Raw genomic sequence first — 21860 nt, 5'->3', positions numbered from 1 at the left:
TAGCCTGGAGACAGAGGCACCTCCCGGGCTAAGGATGGAGGTCCACATGTTAAAAAAGAGAACAGCACCTGCGGCGGCCTCTTGGTGAAGCGCTGCACCCACACTCAGCACACAGCCCCACCCCCACCTCAGACACCTTACCCCAAAATACCACCCTCTCCCCTCTCCACACACTGGCTCCCTTTCTCCCACCTGTGCTGACTTGCACCAGTATACCCGCCTGCCTCTTCTTACGCACACCCGCTTCCTGCTGGGACTCCAGCTCTGTTTCTAGCCCCTCCACCCTTTCCCAACCTTCTGTGGGAAGAGGCTCTGGCAAAGGACAGGGAAACATGGCAGGAGGCCTGTCCAGGGACCCTGGACCAGCTGAGCCAGGAGGATTGACATCGCAGAGCCCGAAACAACCTGGAAACACCTGTGCAAGGTGCATGTGCCATGAGCACCAACTCAGGAGTGAGCCGGGTCCAGGGCTGGCCCTCACCTCCCAGCTGCGCTGCAGCCCTCGGAGCCCTCCTCCCGCTGGCCTCAGCTTCTCCTGGCTAAGATGGGAGGCTGGAACAGATGATGCCTCCCAGCCTGGGCCCGGGATCTCCTGAGGCTGAGGCCACATTTCTGAGGTCTCCCCTGACTCAGGGGCGGGGTAGGTAGGAAAAGGTGTCCCCCTGGGAGTTCTGAAGAGGGGAGAGCGCAAACAGCACGCCCCTCCCCAGCCTGATCCAGCTGACTTCCTGCAGCTTCCTCCACTCCCAAAGAGCATGCCCGACACCGGTGGGGGCCCCTGGCTCCGCCCCCACCCTCCACATTACCATCTGGGGGTTGTTTATCAGGGACGTGTCCTCCTCCCCCACCCTCAGGGCTCAGGCTTGTTGAGGGAGGACCAAAGCTGCTCGCTGCCCTCTGCTGGCCACTGCGGGCACTGAGGGCTGGGCGGGGGCGGCGATGCTGGCGGGAAGCTGGGGCCCCGGGCCTGGGACAGCTGTTGGGTCTCCCGGGCAACCTCGGGGACAACCTCACCGGAGGTTGAGCTCACAGCGCCTTTAGAGGGGATGAGACTCAACACATGGAGACCTGCGGTCCAGACAGCCTTGCTCAGTGTGTCCCTGAGGCCAGTGACAGAGCTAGCTGGTGGTCGGGGCCCCTGGGATAGACAGATGGGCCCATCACTCACCACATGCAGTGACCCAGGTACTCATCATAATAGTAGAGCAGCTCAAAGGAGTCGATCTGAGGGAGGCATGGGAGGGCAGAGTCGGGGGGATGTCGATGTCAGTCCAGGGAGGTGCTGGTGCCCCAAGCATCCCCTCTGACCACGCTTCTCCCAGTCCCAGGCCTCCCCCACTGCCTTATTCCCTACCCGGGGCCTTGCCCTCTGTTACAGGGGCCCAGGTGGGAGCCAGTCTGTGCACCACTTCCTAAGAACACTTGAGCATCCTAGCTTGGCGTAGGCGACGGTGCCCTCACCTAGCAGAATGCCTTTGGTGGAAGGACAGGCGCAGCGAGGGGTGGGGGCTATTTCTTCAGCCTCCCGGAACAGACTGTGCCTCTAGGGCTTACAGGCAGGGAGCAGGAGGTGGCCTCACCAGCGTCTCCGGCTTGAGATTCTTGATGATGGGGTTCTCACGGACAGATAGGTGGTGCTGGTAGCCACTGAAGAGCAGGCGGTGGTTGACAGAGTCGCCCACCAGGTGGATGCTGGCACCCATGATGAAGATGATGATGCTCACGTAGGTGATAGAGCGTGGCAGGGTGCGGGGGGACCGCTCGATGAGCTGGGGTTCAGAGTGGGGTTGACAGCATGACCTCACCTCCGTCACAGTATGTGACACCCTCTACTTCTCCCCTCACACCCAGGGTAGGATGGATGCTTCCAGCTGGAATGTCACTCCAAAAAGTGGCTGGTCCCTTTAGCACGCCAGCCCAGCCTCCAGATCCTCCCGTGACCCCTATGAACCCAGGAGGGACTGGGGAGCAGCACCGCCCCCTCCCACAACTTTACCCAGGGAGGAAAAAGACCAGAGGGCCCAACTCCTTTCCCAAGGTCACACATGAGCTCCAGCATGGAGGGGACAGCCCAGCCTTCAATGCAGGAGTCCAGGCTCAGGCCCAGCCCTCCCACTGTCCCTGGCTGTGTCCCTGGGTGGCTGGCCCAGCCTGCTGAAGGCACCTTCTGATTTCTGAATGGTCCCCGCAAACATGAAGAAAATGTCAGGGATGGGGGCAGGTGCTTCTGAAATGCCACTGTTGAACTGAAAACATACCAGGGTTCTGAGATTATACCCCTCCTACTTTTGGAGATTTGAAATATCTTTCTCCAATACAAAATGATGGTGATAGTAAATGGGGATACAGGCTGAGCATCCCTTATCTGAAATGTTTCAGATTTTGGATTTTGGAATATTTGCATATACACAATGAGATATCTTGGGAATGCACATGCAAGTCTAACATGAAACTCATTTGTTTCATTTTTCTTTGAGACAGGTCTCACTCTGTCACTCAGGCTGGAGTATAGTGGCTCAAGAGATCCTCCCACCTCAGCCCCCAGAGTAGCTGGGACTACAGGTGTGCACCACTGTGCCCAGCTAATTTTTAAATTTTTTGTAGAGACAGGGTCTCACTATGTTGCCCAGGCTGGTCTCAAACTCCTGGCCTCAAGCGATCCTCCTGCATCAGCCTCCCAAAGTATTGAGATTATAGGTGTAAGCCATCATGCCTGGAAAAATTCATTTATATTTCATATATACCTTACACATACAGCCTGAAGGTAATTTTATGTAACACTTTAAATAATTTTGCACATGAAACAAAGTTTATGTTAAGTACTTATGTGTAGAATTTTCTCTTTTTTTGAGACGTAGTCTCGCTCAGTCACCCAGGCTGGAGTGCAGTGGTGGAATCTTGGCTCACTGCAACCTCTACCTCCTGAATTCAAGTGATTCTCCTGCCTCAGACTCCCAAGTAGCTGGGACTACAGGTGCACACCACCGTGCCTGGCTAACTTTTTTGTATTTTTAATGGAGATGAGGTTTCACCATGTTGGCCAGGCTGGTCTCGAACTCCTGACCTCAAGTGATCTGCCTGCCTTGGGCTCCCAAAGTGCTGGGATTACAGGCATGAGCCACTGTGCTGGCCCTAAGTTTTTTGTATTTTTTTCTTTTTCTTTTTTTGAGATGGAGTCTCGCTCTCTTGCCCAGGCTGGAGTGCAATGGCATAATCTTGGCTGAGAATCAAGTGATTCTCCTGCCTCAGCCTCCCGAGCAGCTGGGACTACAGGTGCCTGCCAGTATGCCCGGCTACTTTTTTTTTTGTATTTTTAGTAGAGATGCAGTTTCACCATGTTGGCCAGGATGGTCTCAAACTCCTGACATCTGGTGATCCGCCCACCTCAGCCTCCCAAAGTGCTGGAATTACAGGTGTGAGCCACCGTGCCCAGTCAGTGTTTTGTATTTTTAATGGAGATGAGGGTTTCACCATGTTGGCCAGGCTAGTCTTGAACTCCTGACCTCAAGTGATCCGCCCACCTCGGCCTCCCAAAGTGCTGGGATTACAGGCTCAAGCCACTGCACCCGGCTGAGTTTTCTACTTGTAGTATCATGCCAGTGCTTAAAAAGTTTCAGACTCCTTTGGAGCATTTCAGATTTCAGATTTTTGGATTAGGGATGCTCGACCTATCTATAGTAGTTTTAAAGCCCTTATTGGCAAAGTGCAAAGCCAGCAGTTCCTGCTTGTGCTCCCAGTGACATCTCAGGGCTCTCCAGGGTGGAGGATGGAGTTCAGCTGCTGCTGCTGCCTCTCCTGCCACCTGGCTTCTTCCTCTCTTCCCAGTGGGTCCCTGACCTCTCCCTGGACCCCCAGTCACTCCTACCTCAGCCTCCCCAAATGTTTTATGGTTTCCCAAGCACGGCCTTGTCTTCAGGTCCTTCCACCTGAACACCTCTCTGCTTCCCCCGCTGGCACGCCAGGCTGATGCTCAAATCAAAAGCCCTTCCTTGGGGGCGTATTTTCCATCCCTCCCAGCAACCAGCAGCTCCGCCTCCCCCGGGCCCCAGGCCCTGGACATGCTGCTCTGCTACAGCCTTCACCCCCCAGCAGCAGGCAGGAGCATGCTTGAGTCAGGACACAGGGCCTAGCATCACCTTCCTGCCAGGTGTGCAAAGAAGGGGGATGATGGGGGGGGGGGACCTGGGACAGTACCTTGAGCAAGAGAAAGGGCGTGATGACATTGTAGGCCATGTGGAAGTAGTCCCCAACACTGGGCTTGTTGAGTGGAAACCATTCGAGAGGGAATACCAGCTGGGGAGCAAATAGAAGAATGGGCTCACCTGGGCACAGCCCCACACGGCCCTCAGGCCTCAAGGGAGCCTGTCCCTAATGCCGCCCACCCCCACCCTTCACCCCCCACCCCCATCATGTACACTTAATTCTTTCTGTGATCGCTGGACCTTCTTGGCAGCCCTGGGACAAAGGTTTATCAAGACAGGAAAGCTGAGTCCCAGAGGAGGTAACGGACTTGTCCCCAGACACACAACAGATGCAATTCCAGGCAAGGCCTGACCCCGTGCCCCTCACCCAGCAGATACCAAATAAAGGACCCTGATACCAGCTTGGGAGTTGGTAGGCTTCTCAGGGACTCTGTTCTGACACCAACTTGCTGGGGGACACTGGGCTAATCCTTCCCTTCCCTGGTCCTCGGTTTCCCCATCTATAACACAAGAGAGGTGGCGCAGAGGGCCTACTTGGACCCTTTGGGTTCTGGCACTCCAAGATCAGTCTCCTGACTGCTAGGCGCTGGTGTGGAGGGACTGCTTCCAAACCAGGTTCAAAGTACACATTAGGAGACAAAGTAGAAAATACGAATGCTCTCTCTACAAAGTGGCTTCAACTCTTCCTTCCCTACCTTCCCAGAGAGACGAAGGCAGGCCAGGGGCAGTTCCTCCCTCTGGAATGCTCTCTCTTCTGAGCCCTGGCCTTGTCCAGGCCAGCATGAAAGCCCCTAGGCAGGGTCAAAGCATTTCACAACCCCCAGACTGTACTCCTCGTCTCTGTGGATTGAAAACACACGTAATGCCCACAAGTTTCAAGGAAGGATTTAGATGGTTATCTCTTTTAACACAGAAATGCCATATTGGATAAACTAAACCTGCAGAAATAAAACTCACAGAATGCAGCAATCTCAGTCTCTGTCTCCTTCTCTCTCTCACTCAGTGTGCATGTGTGTATCTCTTTACCTACATCATATATATACTTGCTAAAATATTCTGTGATAGCAAAATACCAGAAGTAGGTTGACTCTTCAATCAAACAGGACCAGTGGAATCCCTGATAGTACTTCTAAACCATGGAAGGTTAAGTAGCCATGAACAGAAATGACACTTTGTATGTACTGACATGGACAGAGATCTATAATATATTCTGGTTTTTTCTTAATTTATTTATTTTTTATTGAGATGAGGTCTCCCTATGTTGACCAGGCTGGTCACAAACTCCTGGGCTCAAGTGATCCTCCCACCTCGACCTCCCAAAGTGCTGGGATTATAGGTGTCAGGCACCAAGCCCCATTAATTTTTAAATGATTTGTAAAAGCAGGGTCTTGCTATGTTGCCAGGGCTGGCCTCAAGCGATCCTCCTGCCTTGACCTCCCAAAGTGCTGGAATTACATGTGTAAGCCACCATGCCCCACCATATGATATATTCTAAAGGAAAACAAGCAGGTTGCAAAATAAAGTATAAAGCAAAATCTCATCATGGTTAGAAGGGAAAAGGATGTATATAAGTGTTTGTATGAACAGAGAAAAGAGTGAAAGGGGTGTTCCCCAAACTGTCAGCAGTGGGACAGGAACGGGGTAGGGAGAGTCTAAGACTTCTTTATGTTACAACTATGTTCCATCTATGACATGTTACTTTTATAACTTGTAAATGTTTCTGTTTTTAGTTATTACAAATTTGCAACTATTATGCATACATTTGAAAATCTCTAGCTTATACATGAGCTTTTCAAATGTCTACTCTCCAGCAAGTCCTACTTAGGGTTGCAGTGGTCACAGTAGCTCCGAGCAGGACAGGGGAAGTGATTTGGCCAACAGGAGACCCTGTTATGCCAGTAGAAGCTGGGTCCTAGTGAGTGAGGGGAGCCACGAGCCTACTCCAGGCCTCATCTCTCCCTCTCCCTAGAGCACCAGTTTGATGGGCAGCTTCTTTGGTCCCTGGTATGTGGTTCCTTCATGCTAGAAGAGGGTTCAGAGCAGCCAGTCCAACCAGTCTTCTTGGATAGGAGAGAAATGAAGCCCGGGACAGTGACTTGCCCTAGGTCACCCACAAACTCAACCAGATGCCCCAACTCTTGGCTCAATTCCTCTTATTTTTCCACATTTAAAAGGCAACCTTCAAAGAGTCTGCAGGAAGGAGAACCAGCACCCACCATCACTCCCTGACAGCACTGCCAGGACAGTTTTTCTTTACGCCTATCAAGTCTTTGATCCCAGGTAGACAAGCTCGTTATTGACTTGCAATTAGTCAGCCTGCATGTCATTTAGGAACCTTTTTTATCCTTAAATATTCCAGGTTGCTCTGTAGTATCCATAATTTCTGCTTAATGGCCAGGAAACATTCTCTATAATGGACATAGCAAAACTGATTTACCCAGTCCCTAATGCTGGACACTCAAGTCACTTCTAAGGTTTGGCTAATATAAACACCACTGCAATGAACATCTTTGAGTTAGAGGATGCTGCTGTCTTCTTGCTGATTATCTGTCTTGCTGCTGCTTCTTGCTGCTGTCTGTCTTGGTGATTTGGTTCAACCTGGTTCACCTGCTTCCAGACACAGGCCAGAGGGGGTTACAGTATTACAGTATGACTGTTCAGGACCACCAGTTCCTCCATAAGAATCGGGGCACAGTATGACTCTTCAGGCCCCCCCACTTGCTGGCAGTTGCCTGATGGGCCAAGTCATAGAGCTAACGATATGAAGGCATCCAGGCCTATATCCTTATGGGCAGATTCTCGGAAGGGTATTACTGGGTCAGCAGGGATGAATATATTAGGATTCTGGATATTTATGTGACAGAGAATTCAACCTCATCAGGAAGGGGCTCTGGGGCCAGGATGCCTGGGCAGATGCTGGCCTCTGCGCTTGCCTTGAGCCAGTTACTTATTCTCTCTCTCCTCAAGTTTCCTCATCTATAAAATTAAGATTAGCAATAGTGTTGATATGATAATTAAATAAACTGAAACACATCAAGAGCTTAGAACAGAATAAGCATTCTATGTTTAGCCACTATTCTAACTTTGCTGTAATTATTAGTCATTCAATAAAAATGCATTGAACACTTATTGTGTTAGGCACTATTCTAAGTACTAATCTTGCCAAGTTGTTACTTATGAATTACTACTGCTTTCCAAAAAGGCTTTGCTTTTTGTTTGTTTATTTGTTTGTTTTTTTGAGACGGAGTCTCTCTCTGTCACCCAGGCTAGAATGCAATGGCACGATCTTGGCTCACTGCAAGCTCCGCCTCCCGGGTTCACGCCATTCTCCTGCCTCAGCCTCCCGAGTAGCTGGACTACAGGTGCCCGCCACCACGCCCGGCTCATTTTTTGTTTTTTTATATTTTTAGTAGAGACGGGGTTTCACCGTGTTAGCCAGGATGGTCTCGATCTCCTGACCTTGTGATCCGCCCGCCTCGGCCTCCTAAAGTGCTGGGATTACAGGCGTGAGCCACCGCGCCTGGCCTGTTTCGTTTTTTGAGACAGGGTCTCCCTGAGTCACCCGGGCTGGAGTGCAGTGGTATGATCACGGCTCACTGCAGCCTCGACTTCCCAAGCTCGGGAGATCTTCCCAGCTCAGCCCTGAGTAGCTGGGACTACAGGTGCACATCACCACACCCAGCTAATTTACATATCTTTTGTAGAGACGGGGTCTCACTATATTGCCCTGACTGGTCTCAAACTCCTGGGCTCCAGTGATCTTCCCGTCTCAGCTTCCCAAAGTGCTAGGATTATAGTCATGAGCCACCATGCCCGGCCCCAAAAGGGCTTTGCTAATTGGCATGATCACTAGACGTTACAAAGTGCCAGTTTCCGCACTGGATATCGTTATTTTTACACTTGAAAAAGTCACTTCCCCTTTATCTTCCAGTAAACTGAGAGAATAGGCCTGGATGCCTTCATATCTTTTGGCTCTATGACTGTGGCCCCTCAGGCAACTACCAGCAAGTTGGGTGGGAGGGGTCTGGGGGCCATGAATAGTCACATTGTGCCCCCACTACCAAATAATGACTTGATACCTGGTAATACCTCACTCAATTTTCTTCACGTTCATCTATTTATTATCTATCATCTATCAATTATCTATGTATTTATCTATCTATCTATCTATCTATCATCCATCCTCCCACTACAAGCAAGGGGCACTGGTGCCCTCCCAGCATTAAACTCTTCTGTGGAGGCCACCACTTGATACTAAAAGATGAAGTAGCCTTGGAGGGCAGGGAATGGTTTCACTGGATGGCATTAAAAATTACCCATGGCGGCCGGGCGCGGTGGCTCAAGCCTGTAATCCTAGCACTCTGGGAGGCCGAGATGGGTGGATCACGAGGTCAGGAGATCGAGACCATCCTGGCTAACACGGTGAAACCCCGTCTCTACTAAAAAATACAAAAAACTAGCCGGGCGAGGTGGCGGGCACCTGTAGTCCCAGCTACTCAGGAGGCTGAGGCAGGAGAATGGCGTAAACCCGGGAGGCGGAGCTTGCAACGAGCTGAGATCCGGCCACTGCACTCCAGCCTGGGTGACAGAGCGAGACTCCGTCTCAAAAAAAAAAAAAAAAATTACCCATGGCTCAGTCATATATAATATGCAAAATCAGCCTATGCACTTCAACTCCAGAAAAAATAATACTATCCCAAGGTAATAGGGAAGGACGGGTGGGGGGGGTTGGGGCGGATGGGGGGGGTGTTCTACTTCCTTTCCCATACTCCTTTGTCTGTCTTGGTGATTTGGTTCAACCTGGTTCACCTGCTTCCAGACACAGGCCAGAGGGGGTTACAGTATTACAGTATGACTGTTCAGGACCACCAGTTCCTCCATAAGAATCGGGGCACATGGCCGGGCGCGGTGGCTCAAGCTTGTAATCCCAGCACTTTGGGAGGCCGAGACGGGCGGATCACCAGGTCAGGAGATCGAGACCATCCTGGCTAACACGGTGAAACCCCGTCTCTACTAAAAATACAAAAAACTAGCTGGGCGACGTGGCGGGCGCCTGTAGTCCCAGCTACTCGGGAGGCTGAGGCAGGAGAATGGCGTGAACCCGGGAGGCGGAGCTTGCAGTGAGCTGAGATCCGGCCACTGCACTCCAGCCTGGGCGGCAGAGCGAGACTCCGTCTCAAAAAAAAAAAAAAAAAAAAAAAAAAGAATCGGGGCACAGTATGACTCTTCAGGCCCCCAACTTGCTGGCAGTTGCCTGACAGGCCAAGTCATAGAGCTAAGGATATGAAGGCATCCACGCCTATTCTCTCAGTTTACTGGGAGATAAAGGAGAAGTGATTTGTCTAAGGTCACTCAGCAAATTCAAGTCACAACAAGTGTCCTCAGTGCTGGTCGGGGCCCTGTGCACCATTTCACACTCACCATGGCAATGGGGCGCCCAAAGTCCAGAACCCAGTTCTGCAGCGTGAAGTAGAACCAGAGGTCGAGGTGGAAGGGAGCTGTGCGGGCAGCCTCATCAGCGCTGACAGAGCCATGCCTGGGAAGGAACCAGACGAGAGAGGTCAGCTCTTCTCTCCTCCTCCACCAAAATCTTCCCCTGAGATTAGCCACAAAGAGGTCTGGGGACTTGAGGACAGGAGGAGACACACACAGTTGCGTTCTAGGGATAGGGTTTTGCTGGAAATACTGGGGTCTGGCCCTGCGGTCCAGGGGAAGGTGGACTTCAGCTGCCTCGACCTTAGCTTCCCTGTGATTTAGGAAGGAAACAGCTGAACAGGTATAACTGCTGGGGTTTCTCCCCTACTGAATGATGGAGGAAATCAAGTAAGGCAAAGGATGCAGTCATGGTTGAAAAGCATGAAACATGATGATGGATGACGGCAGCTGACCTCAGTTGAGCACTTACTGTATTCCAGGCACTACTGTTAACTGTTTACATGTATTATCTCATTTAATCCTCACAGAAACCTTTCAAGGCTGAAATATTACCCCCCATTTTACAAATGAAAAACCTGAGGCCCAAGAGGCTCAATAACTTGCTCAAGGTCACACAGCTAAGGATTTGAACCCAAATGATAGGGCTCCTGAGCTTATACTTTTAACCTCCATCCCATAGCTGAGTCCATCATGATGGGTCTATGGGATGGGTGTGTGACCAGAGCTGGGCCAATCAGAGCCCTCCAGTGAAATGGGCCTTAGAGACTGAAACGGGCAGGGCCTCCTGCTCCCTTGATTCCAGCACTATGAGGTCAGGTTGGGCTGCTGGTGCTTCTCTTCTCAGCAGGCCACAGTGGAACCTGAGGAGCCAGCAGAAGCGAGGTGACGTGAGAGACACAGGAAGTGGAGTACCGCCTCACCACATATCTTTGGAGGCCTGTCCCTCTCAATAAACAGTTGGTTGTCTGCTGTTCGCAGATGCACTGAAGTTGCAGGACCAGTGCTGCCTCCTCTGGGAAGCCCTCCCTGATGAAGCTTTTCCCAAAGCCCCACCAGCGCACTGCAGGGAGCGCTTCAACGCCAACTCAGTCTGGCATGATGGGGCTGGAATTGTACTCTCCCATCTAGACCCTCGAGAACAGGGGTGACCTTTAAGGCTCTCCCAACTCACCCACCTCCCTAGCAGACTCCAAATCCTCTTTACAGAGTCCCTGCAATTACTTGCACGCCTCCAGGGACAACAGGTGCATGCCACCATGATCGGCTAATTTTTTTTTTTTGGTAGAGGTGAGGTCTCACTATGTTGCCCAGGCTGGTCTCAAATTCCTGGGCTCAAGTAATGAACCCATATCAGCCATCCATAGTGCTGGGATTACAGCTGTAAGCCACCATGCCCAGCCAACAGCTTGCTATTCTGTTTTTGATTACTAGGCTTATCAGGAGATCAAGTTAGAAAGGGATCAGCGTGGCCTAGGGCAATACACAAAGCTTGCATGAGAGAAGGGAGCCTCAAAGCAGGGATGGATGAATCTAACTAGGCAGAAAAGCAGGAGAGCAGGGTAAAGGCCTGGAGGTAGAAGTGAAGAAGGTTCTGCATGGAGCGGAGATGCCTGGCTTACTGGAGCCAGAGAAAGAGAAGGGAGGGGCGGTTGGATCTTCAGATTGGACAGATAGCCAGTAACCGTGAGGACTGCTCAGTGGTCTGAGTGAGACGAGTGACCAACAGAGGCCCCACCCAGCTCCTTCTTCAGTTGCCATCAGGGTAAGGCCTCAAAAAGCAGACAGTGATAACCTCCAGGCCCAGAGAACTTAGGTGGTGAAAGAGATAACAGCTTTCAGTTTCTTGCTCTGATTCCTCCAAACTGGGCAAAAAGTAGGATGTTCGGTAAGAGGAATAAAGGGATTTTGAAAGCATGAAAACTTAGATGTGTGTATCTGGAAGTTATGTGTACCTAGCACACACTAGAGGCTCGGTGACTACTTCTCCGCCACCTCAGGAAGCACCTCGGCCAATGAGAATCCCTGTCATTAGTCCAGCCTAACTTAGTAGGACAGGGAAAAAAAAAAAAAAAAAGAGGGGGAGCTGGGCCCAGTGGCTCACGCCTGTAATCCCAGCACTCTGGGAAGCTGAGGTGGGCAGATCACCTGAGGTCAGGAGTTCGAGACCAGCCTGGCCAACATAGTGAAACCCTGTCTCTATATAAAAATACTAAATTAGCCAGGCGTGGTGGTGCGTGCCTGTAATCCCAGCTACTTGGGAGGCTGAGGCAGGAGAATCGCTTAAACCTGGGAGGCGGAGGTTGCAGTGAGCCGAGATCGCACCATTGCACTCCAGCCTGGGCAAAAAAAGTGAAACTATCTCAAAAAAAAAATAAAATCTAAAAAAATTAAAAATTAAAAATTAACTAGGTATGGTGGCACACATCTGTAGTTCCAGCTACTTAGGAGGCTGAGACGGGATGATCACTTAAGCCTGGAAGGTCGAGGCTGCAGTGAGCTATGACAGCACCACTGAACTTTAGCCTGGGTGACAGAGTAAGAGTTTATCACCAAAAAAAAAAAAAAAAAAAAAGCAGGCGCACAGAGTGGATACTCAGCAACCAGCTTGCAAATTAAGATTAAACTGGGCGCAGTGGCTCATGCCTGTAATCCCAGCACTTTGGGAGGCCGAGACGGGCGGATCACGAGGTCAGGAGATCGAGACCATCGTGGCTAACACGGTGAAACCTTGTCTCTACTAAAACTTCAAAAAATTAGCCAGGCGCAGTGGTGGGCGCCTGTAGTCCCAGCTACTCGGTAGGCTGAGGCAGGAGAACGGCGCGAACCCGGGAGGCAGAGCTTGCAGTGAGCTGAGATCGCGCCACTGCACTCCAGCCTGGGTGACAGAGCGAGACTCCATCTAATTAAAAAAAAAAAAAAAAAAGCAAATTTAACTGTTAAACATTATTTGGCTCTGTTAGAACAATATTTATTAAATACATGGCTTAAATAACATACACATTATATATTAATTTTCAATGTTTAGAGTCAATCCACAGATAAAACATGGAAGATAATTATGGTTTTAAAGCAGCAGATAATTATAGTCTACTTTGATAACATGAAAACAGAGGACAGAAATTGTAGGAAAGGGTGACGAAAGCTAAAGTTTAGGGTGAGGGACTAATATCCTCTTTTTATTTTTTAGTTTTTGAGACAAGGTCTTGCTCTGCTGCCCAGGCTGGAGTGCAGTGGCACAGTCATGGCTCATTGCAGCCTTGACCTCCCAGGCTCAAGCAATCCTCCCATCTCAGCCTCCTGAGTAGTTAGGGCCACAGAAAGGCATGTGCTGCCACACATGGCTAATTTTTAAATTTTTCATTTTTTCTAAAAGGAATCAAAGGCTGGGCACAGTGGTTCATGCCTGTAATCCCAGTACTTTGGGAGGTCAAGGCGGGTGGATCACCCGAGGTCAGGAGTTAGAGACCAGACTGGCCAACATGGTGAAACCTCATCTCTAGTAAAAATACAAAAATTAGCTGGGCGTGGTGGCAGGCATCTGTAATCCCAGCTACTCAGGAGGCTGAGGCAGAATTGCTTGAACTCAGGAGGTGGAGGTTGCACTGAGCCGAGGTCGCACCACTGCACTCTAGCCTGGGGGACAAGAGTGAAACTCTGTCTCAAAAAAAGAATAAAATAAAATAAAATAAACCAAGAAATAGCAGTTGAGTGTAGTTTTTAAGAGTGTGGACTTGGCCGGGCACGGTGGCTCACGCCTGTAATCCCAGCATGTTGGGAGGCTGAGGTGGGCGAATCACAAGGTCAGAAGTTTGAGACCAGCCTGGCCAACATGGTGAAATGCCATCTCTACCAAAAATACAAAAAATTAGCTGGGCGTGGTGGCAGGCGCCTGTAATCCCAGCTACTCAGGACGCTGAGGCAAGAGAATCGCTTGAACCTGGGAGGCAGAGGTTGCAGTGAGCCGAGATCACACCACTGCACTGCACAACCTGGGTGACAGTGCGAGGTTCCATCTCAAAAAAAAAAAAAAAAAAAAAAAGAGTGTGGACTTTGGAGTCTATTTGGGTTCATATCCCAGCTCTGCTTCTAACCAGATCTTCAGCAAGTCACTTAACTTCTTGGGCCTCGATGTCCTCATTTGTAAAATGGAGATAATAGTAGATCCTATATCTCCCTTTTTTTTTTTTTTTTTTTGAGACAGAGTCTCGCTCTTGTTGCCCAGGCTGGAGTGGTGCGATCTCGGCTCACCGCAACCTCCACCTCCTGGGTTCAAGTAATTCTCCTGCCTCAGCCTCCCGAGCAGCTGGGACTACAAGCGCCTGCCACCATGCCTGGCTAATTTTTGTATTTTTAGTAGAGACAGGGTTTCTCCATGTTGGTCAGGCTGGTCTTGAACTCCTGACCTCGTGATCCTCCCACCTCCGCCTCCCAAAGTGCGGGGACTACAGGCATGAGCCACAGAGCCTGGCCAGTAGATCCTGTGTCAAGGATCGTGGTTTAATTAATAATTAATTAATTAAGCAAATTAAATAATTAATTTTTTAAATTAATTAAGCAAAAACTTAAGAGCAGGGCCTGATCCACAGAAAGTGCTACATAGTGTTTGCTATTGTTACAAGCCTATTATTTGAAAATACGAATTTGACTCTGGTAAAGCTAAGCTGATTGTCTCTGGTGCCAGGAAGGTGGGACAGGGATTGCTGCTTTTTAAAACTTGAAGATTTTGTTATTGGATTTATCATGGGCATTAATTATAATATTTTTTCTTTCTTTTTTTTGAGACAGAGTCTCACTGTTGTCCAGGCTGGAGCGCAGTGGCGCGATCTAGGCTCACTACAACCTCCGCCTCCCAGGCTCAAGGGATCCTGGTGCCTCAGCCTCCTAAGTAGCTGGGATTACAGGCATGTGCCACCACACCTGGATAATTTTTGTATATTTTAGTATGGACGGGGATTCTCCATGTTGGCCAGGCTGGTCTTGAACCCCTGGACTCAAGTGATCCACCCACTTTGGCCTCCCAAAGTGCGGGGATTACAGGCCATGGCACCCGGCCTAATTATAATACTTTCATTATAATACAAAAACTGGCAACAAAACAGGTGGAAGCTGGAATGGGTTACCTTAAGAGGCAGTGAGCAAAGCACAGATGCAGCAGAGAAAATCCAAGCATCCTAGGAATTGGACAGGATGATTCTGCCTACTGTCTCGAGCAGCAATTATACTGGGAATGGGCTGAGGCCACGCTGTGGGGGGCAGAGACACCCTGGGAGACAGAGAGTTCACACCTCACACCACCCCCTTGGGAACACCATGGTTAGTGGGGAGCTCACACAGGAGAAGAGGGACATCACTCCTTAGCAGCCAAAGTGGAGTCGTAAGAGCAGAGCCCATACATCAGAAACCCTGGGTTTAGGCCCTGGTTCTTGCCAGCAAATGACGTAACCTCTCTGGGCCTCCATTTCCCCATCTGTACATTGGAAGAGACATCTGGCAGCTCATTGTCAAGACTGAGCAAGATGCTAGACATGGGAGCCCCACACAGGAGATAAAGTGGTGACCGTATCTGAGACCCACAGGCTGTTCCCACTGGGCTGTCACAGTTCAGGGCAGTCAGTGACCCCCAACTTGGCGAGAGTTCAGAAAAGAGACATTCCACAAGCAGAAGAGGCTCCCCGGAAGAGGGGAGCTGGCAAATGGGTTGGGTGGAGGCCACAGCAGGGATGAAACCACTGGACACGGTGCGGGGCAGATAGCCTGGGGACTCAGCCAGTCAGGCTCCTCAGACCATCTGAGCCTGTTTCCTCATCAGTAAAATAACACTTAATTCACAGGCCGAGGGAGACAGGTGAGCTACAGTACGCGGTCTATGGTCAGTACATTGTTTCTAAGTGAAAACGGACAGGGTCCACAGCTGCTCAGCCCCCATGTCCTCAGCAGCAGAAAGGAGCCCAAGCCCTCAGACTTCTCCCTTTATCCAGGTCGTACCAACAACTTCCTAACAAGAACTTTGCGCATTGCCAGTGCTCAGAAACTTCCCACGACTCCCCAGTGACTATGGGATAAAGACTATTTCCTTAACCTGTCACCTAGGACAGGAACTGGGGTGAGACAAGCGAGGCCCCCAGGGCCCAACATTTGAGGCGGCACTCACTGTCACGGCTGTGCGCCTACCCCTAAGTTTTGCACTCGAGGCCCTCACTCAAGTCCTAGACTTGCTGCAATTAAAGACCCTTCACAATCAGTCTGCATCCTCCTGTCACTTTCTTTTACAGCCGGAAAGCTCCAACACCACTAAACTCCTTGCCTTTCCCTACTGTTTCCCTGGCTGGAACAGCCTGTCTTCCCTAGGTCCCCTACAGAGTCCTCTGAGACTCAGCTCAAGTGCCACTTCCTCCATGAAGCCCTCCAAGATGACCTCTCACTCCCACGTGGGCTCTGTCTCTCCTCGTCCCTACTGGACGGCAAGCCTCTCCCACCTTCACCCTGCCCACCCCCTTACTGCCTGGCACAGAGCTGGGCACACCACAGGCGCTTAAAGAATGCCTGCTGAATGCAGTGAATGTTTCTGGTAAGTAAAACGGGACGAAGGTAGAATGGAGCTCTGCTCGTCCCAACCAGATAAACCAAAAATTGAGAAGGGACCCTCATTCATTCTCTGGACGGAAGCTTCCGCCCTTCTCCGCTGTCTCTTCCATTACATTCGCACATTCTTGGGTGCCCCAGGTCAAGCTGAGAGCCTCCTGATTAACTGCAGAATCAAGTCCTACTCAGGGCTGGAAGAACCCAGAGAACGCGAAGGTGGTGCCCGGAACTTGCGGATGACTTGGGGGCCCGAGTGATTAAGTGTGTGTGTCCCCATCACCCTGGAGAGCTCTCCCAGCGCCGCGGCTGTCCCGGCGCCGGCCCGGGTCGCAGGGGAGCGCGGGAGGGGCGGAAAACCCCAAACTCCGGGCGGGGGCTCCTCCCACCCGAACAACTGCGAAGCCGGGTGGCAGAGCCTCGCTGGTCCCCGGGTTCCCCAGGGGAAGAAGGAAACGCGGGAGCGCCGCCGCCAGGGTAGCGCGCTTCCAAGCCCCCCGCGCTAGGCTCCGCCCCGGCCCGCGCCGCACACGAGGTACCGGCCCGGCAGCCCTAGTAGCGTCACGTGGCCGGGCCCGAACCCCCAGTGCACAGGCGCCTAACCCGCCCGCTACCCGCGGCGCGCGCCCACCTGGCCTGCAGGAAGGAGGCGCCCAGCTGCGCGCCCTGGCCTCCCGCCGCTCCCGGGTGCTGCCGCCTCCGCGCCGCCTCCATGACTGCCCCGCGGGCCTCTCGGCCCTGCCTTTCCGAGGAAGAGACCAGTTCAGCTCGGCTGGCACGGCGGATGCCGCCGCAAATTCCCAGCGCGGGGCGGTCCGGGGCGGTCTGGGGCGGGCAGGCGAGAGAGCACGGCTCCCGGGAAGAACGGGCGGGGCTGCGGGCCCGGGGCGGGGCGAAGGGGAGGGAGGCGGGGCAGGCTCCGCGAGGGGAGGGCCGGGCGCGGCGAGTGTGGCGTCCTCGCGGGGCGGTGGCTTATGGCCTGTCCGGGCTGCGCGCGTGACCACCAGCGGGCTGGGATGTGTTGGGGTCCTTTGCTTGCCTGGGTACGGGAATCTCTGCCTAGGGTGACTGAGGCCTGGGTGTTGGGCTGGGGCGGGGTAGGGACCTGGAGATAGACTAAGCTGACTCTCATGCACCCGGGGGCAGAGGGTGATGTGGGATTTCCCTTGTTCTTGCGGGTGGAGAGGAGGCAGGACAGGAGACCTGCACGTGTAGCACCCGCGTGCTGCAGCACGTGGGTTGCAGATGTTCTAGTGAGGGGCCTGGGTTGCTGGCGGTGATAGTGGGAAAGAGCGAGTTTGTGACCTCTAGAGTCGTGTGGGAGGTACGGTGACTGGGTCCCTGGATGTGGCGGGTGAGGAGAGAAGAGTTCAGGCAGTGGCCGGATTCTGCCCCTGGATGGATAGTGGAGGCACCCCCCGGGAAGTGGGCTGGAGCAGATTTCGTGTAAATAAAGATTCATCCTTAAACGCATTAAGCTTGAGATGGGTCAGGAGGGCTGTTGGACCGGTGGTCTGAAGCTGAGGCGAAAACTGGGAACTAACCCAGCGGAGAGGCTCTCGTGAGTCACCGGAGCATACATGACAGACAGAACCTAAGGGGACAGCGTCCTCAAATGAAAAACAGAACCAAGGGTCAAACCTGAGAACCACCTGCAGGGCAGATTGCCAGGACTTCATTAGTGGTACCACTTTGAACTAGCTGTGAGGCGGGCAAATGGCTCAACCCCTCTCAGCTTCAGTTTACTCATCTGTAACAAGAAGATGCCTATTGCATCTACTACACTGGGGTTGTGATGACTAAATTAAACCCTTAGCAGAGAGCCCGGCACTGGTGGACTAGTTATTAACAGTAGCCCCTCTCGGGACCTAAGGTTTCCCTCCACAGAAAGGTTACCTTCCACACCACTCTCAACGTCTCAAACTCTCTCCTTCCATGGTCTCTGTCAGCAGTCCAGCCCCCTCACTAGAACAACTGCAACTACCCTCCATTCTCCCCCACCATCCCCGTGCTATACCAGGCACACGCTACATAGGCAGGTCTGCGGTCCTGCCTCCTCTCACCCAGCCTCAAGTCGCTGCAGCAGCGATATGCCTCATGGAAGGGATGTGCCTCAGATGCAAATGCAATGTGCCCTTCCCCTGGCCAATATCTTTGGTCTGCTTCCCAGATCGGGAGGGGTCTGAGTTATGCCTATTTCTATTCTATTTTCTTTCCTGTCTTTCTTCTTGGGAGATTTTTATTGGGTTTATTTCTTTCCCCTTTGGTCAGAACCTGCATGTCCTTTCTTGGCTGTGGGAGGCTAGGGCTGCCTGCCTGGGAGTCATTTTCCATCAGCCCCATCCTGGGCTCTAGCAGCCCATAGGCCACACCTCAATTCCCACCCCAGCCCTCTGAAGAACACATTTGCTTTAAAGCTTTCTTTGTTTCATTTGATCCACACCAGGTCATAAGGAGAGCAGGTGATGACTCTGTTTTGCAGCAGAGAAAAACCTAGGGGCCGGGCGCGGTGGCTCAAGCCTGTAATCCTAGCACTTTGGGAGGCCGAGACGGGCGGATCACGAGGTCAGGAGATCGAGACCATCCTGACTAACACGGTGAAACCCCGTCTCTACTAAAAACTACAAAAAACTAGCCGGGCGAGGTGGCGGCGCCTGTAGTCCCAGCTACTCGGGAGGCTGAGGCAGGAGAATGGCGTGAACCCGGGAGGCGGAGCTTGCAGTGAGCTGAGATCCGGCCACTGCACTGCAGCCTGGGTGACAGCGCGAGACTCCGTCTCAAAAAAAAAAAAAAAAAAAAAAAGAAAAACCTAGGCCCTGAGCTGAAGTAGTGTACCCAAGGGTCAGCCAAGGACAGCACTCAGACCAGGCCCCAGACTTAATTCTGGTGAATCTGATCTACACATCTATCTCGGTATACACCAAAGAAGGATTGAGGCTTTCCGCTCTGACCCCAATTTCTTATCCTCTGCAGGCTTTGCAAGCCTGCTGGGCTCCAGAGGGAGGGGCATGTAGTGCCCATGATGTCATCATCGATTTAATAACACTCAGAGGTGGGCTTCCAGCCATCAGAGGATGAGGCTGTGTGGAGGGAGCCTTTCTGGCTCATTTAATCCTCCAATCCCTTAAATACAAACACATCTGCCTTCTTTCTGGAGTCTGCTGCTGCCCCTTGAGTGGAGGGGAGTCCAACCTGGCAGGGGCCGGGCCTTTCTGAATGAACAAGATGAGAATTCTCCCTGTTCGGCCGGGCGCGGTGGCTCAAGCCTGTAATCCCAGCACTTTGGGAGGCCGAGACGGGCGGATCACGAGGTCAGGAGATCGAGACCATCCTGGCTAACACGGTGAAACCCCGTCTCTACTAAAAATACAAAAAAAAACTAGCTGGGCGAGGTGGCGGGCGCCCGTAGTCCCAGCTGCTCGGGAGGCTGAGGCAGGAGAATGGCGTGAACCCAGGAGGCGGAGCTTGCAGTGAGCTGAGATCCGGCCACTGCACTCCAGTCCGGGCGACAGAGCCAGACACCGCCTCGAAAAAAAAAAAAAAAAGAGAATTCTCCCTGTCCAGTGGGATTATCAGCCCCCTCCCTTTCCCATCTCACCAGGACACTTTAAAAACACCATCTTCATTAGCTCTTTAAGTTGCATGGAAACTTGGGTGAGGAGAATAGAGTTAAACTGAGGGGTACACATTTTCAGGATCTTGTTTGTGATTATCTGAGAACATGGGCCCTGCACATCAGAAGGGAGTCTAGTCTAAGCTCTCTGACCTGCAATTTCAGTGACCAGAATCAAGAAATCTTTCAGCTGAGAAGGTCCTTTGGTAGTATGCATCTTGGTGGTTTTGACTTTTCTTTTAGTAGAAATTCCTGCTACTTTTCAATCATAGCTGTATCCGATCCTTTTTTTTTTTTTTTTTTTTTTTTTTGAGACAGAGTCTCGCTCTGTCACCCAGGCTGGAGCGCAATGGTACGATCGTGGCTTACTGCAACCTCTGTCTCCCAGGTTCAAGTGATTCTCCTGCCTCAGCCTTCCAAGTAGCTGGGTCTACAGGCATGCACCACCACGCCTGGCTAATTTTTCTATTTTTAGTAGAGACGGGGTTTCACCATGTTAGCCAGGCTGGTCTCTATCTACTGACCTCGTGATCTGCCCACCTTGGTCTCCCAAAGTGCTGGGATTACAGGTGTGAGCCACTGCACCAGGCCTGTATTAGATACTTTTAAATGTACCGCCTAAGATGCGTTAGACATACCAGTCTTCCAGCTCCTTGCCACTTGTTTTGTCCAGCTGCTGTGACAATTGACTTCACCCAGGCAGAATTCAACTGCACCTCCTCTCCCCTTGGCCCCACACCCTTGACCTCAGAAGTGCAGGAGTGTTGGACACTCCATGGAGTGAACTTTGACTAGCAAGAGACAGGGATTAGCAAATAAATTTTTCTCTCTTCATTTTTCTGGACAGACTGGCCTAAGTTCCAAGTTCACACAGCCACTTTAAATAAGGTCCTGGGCCGTGCACAGTGGCTCACACCTTAATCCCAGCACGCTGGGAGGCTGAGGCGGGTGAATCACATGAGGTCAGGAGTTCAAGACACGCCAGGTTTCGTGGTGTGCGCCTGTAATCCTAGCTACTTGGGAGGCTGAGGCAGGAGAAATTGCATGAACCCAAAAGGCAGAGGTTGCAGTGAGCCAAGATCATGCCACTGCACTCCAACCTAGGCAACAGAGCAAGACTCCATCTCAAAATAAGTAAATAAATAAATAATAAAGAAGGTCCTGTAAGGTCTAGCATCCATCCGGACGGGAGTGGTGGCCAGCTCCGCAGCGCATTCTCCTGTGTGCCCTCTCTCCTCCTCTCTCACTCCCCCTTGTCCTCACTTCCCCTTCCCAGCCAGCGCACTCCCCCATACAGTGTTAGCATACACGCTGCCCTGCTCTGCTTCTTCGGAAAACTGGGCTAAGACAAAGATCTTTCCAGGATGCTTAATGTATGAAACACCTACAAGGGGGGATGCCTGAATGAAGAGAAGCAGGGCCCCAGGTGCCATCTCTTCTCCCCTTATGGTTCCAAGGCCATGGCCAAGGCACCTCCAAAGGGCTCCCTGGAAAGCTTTGATCTTGCCTAATTCCATCATTCTGCAGCTGAAGAAAATGAAGTGTAAAGCCACACAGCGAGTTAGAAGCCAGGTCAGAATCCAGTCTCCACTCCTAATCCAGTACCCTTTCTATCCAGTCTCTTAAGAGCTTTTGAAAATCTGTCTTTCCTCAAAACATCTTCCCACACTGCCCTGCCACCAGAAGGCTTTGACGGCCCCTGCTAGACTGCAACTACCATCTGAGAGACATGACACACAGACTCCTGAATCCAGAGGCTAGGACTCCAGAAGGCAGATAGAGGAAGTGGGACCAGGAAGGCTCGGTTACTTTGGAGAGACGCAGCCAGGAGGGCCCTGACTAGGGATCTCTCTGTGTGGGCGACAAGACTGCACAGTGAGAAGGCTGCACAAGAACAGACAGCAGGGGACTGGGGCACTGGGACCAGATGGAGACTGTCTTTCTGTGTCAACTGGTATTGCCTGCAGGACACTCCCCATCCGGCTGAAGAAGCTGGGAGGGTGACCAAAAGTCACACTGTGGGGAGACAG

The 21860-nt window shown here is 51.8% G+C and overlaps 1 protein-coding gene across 1 annotated transcript in view; it reads right to left on the bottom strand.

Annotated features, from left to right (window-relative positions):
- CLN6 (CLN6 transmembrane ER protein) overlaps positions 1-17094 on the bottom strand; it is a 35345-nt gene extending 18251 nt beyond the window's left edge. Inside the window, exons 1-5 of the mRNA XM_033189613.1 lie at positions 16849-17094; positions 9624-9738; positions 4195-4293; positions 1581-1769; positions 1169-1224 (exon numbers count right to left, since the gene is read on the bottom strand). Coding sequence (XP_033045504.1) covers positions 1169-1224; positions 1581-1769; positions 4195-4293; positions 9624-9738; positions 16849-16931 — 542 coding nt within the window. The 5' untranslated portion in view covers positions 16932-17094. The remainder of the gene's footprint in view (positions 1-1168; positions 1225-1580; positions 1770-4194; positions 4294-9623; positions 9739-16848) is intronic.
- Between the last annotated feature and the right edge of the window lie 4766 nt (positions 17095-21860).

The sequence above is a fragment of the Trachypithecus francoisi genome, unplaced genomic scaffold (assembly GCF_009764315.1).
Source record: "Trachypithecus francoisi isolate TF-2019V2 unplaced genomic scaffold, Tfra_2.0 Lachesis_group3, whole genome shotgun sequence".
Classification (NCBI taxonomy): domain Eukaryota; kingdom Metazoa; phylum Chordata; class Mammalia; order Primates; family Cercopithecidae; genus Trachypithecus; species Trachypithecus francoisi.
This window is presented reverse-complemented; position numbering and strand designations above follow the sequence as displayed.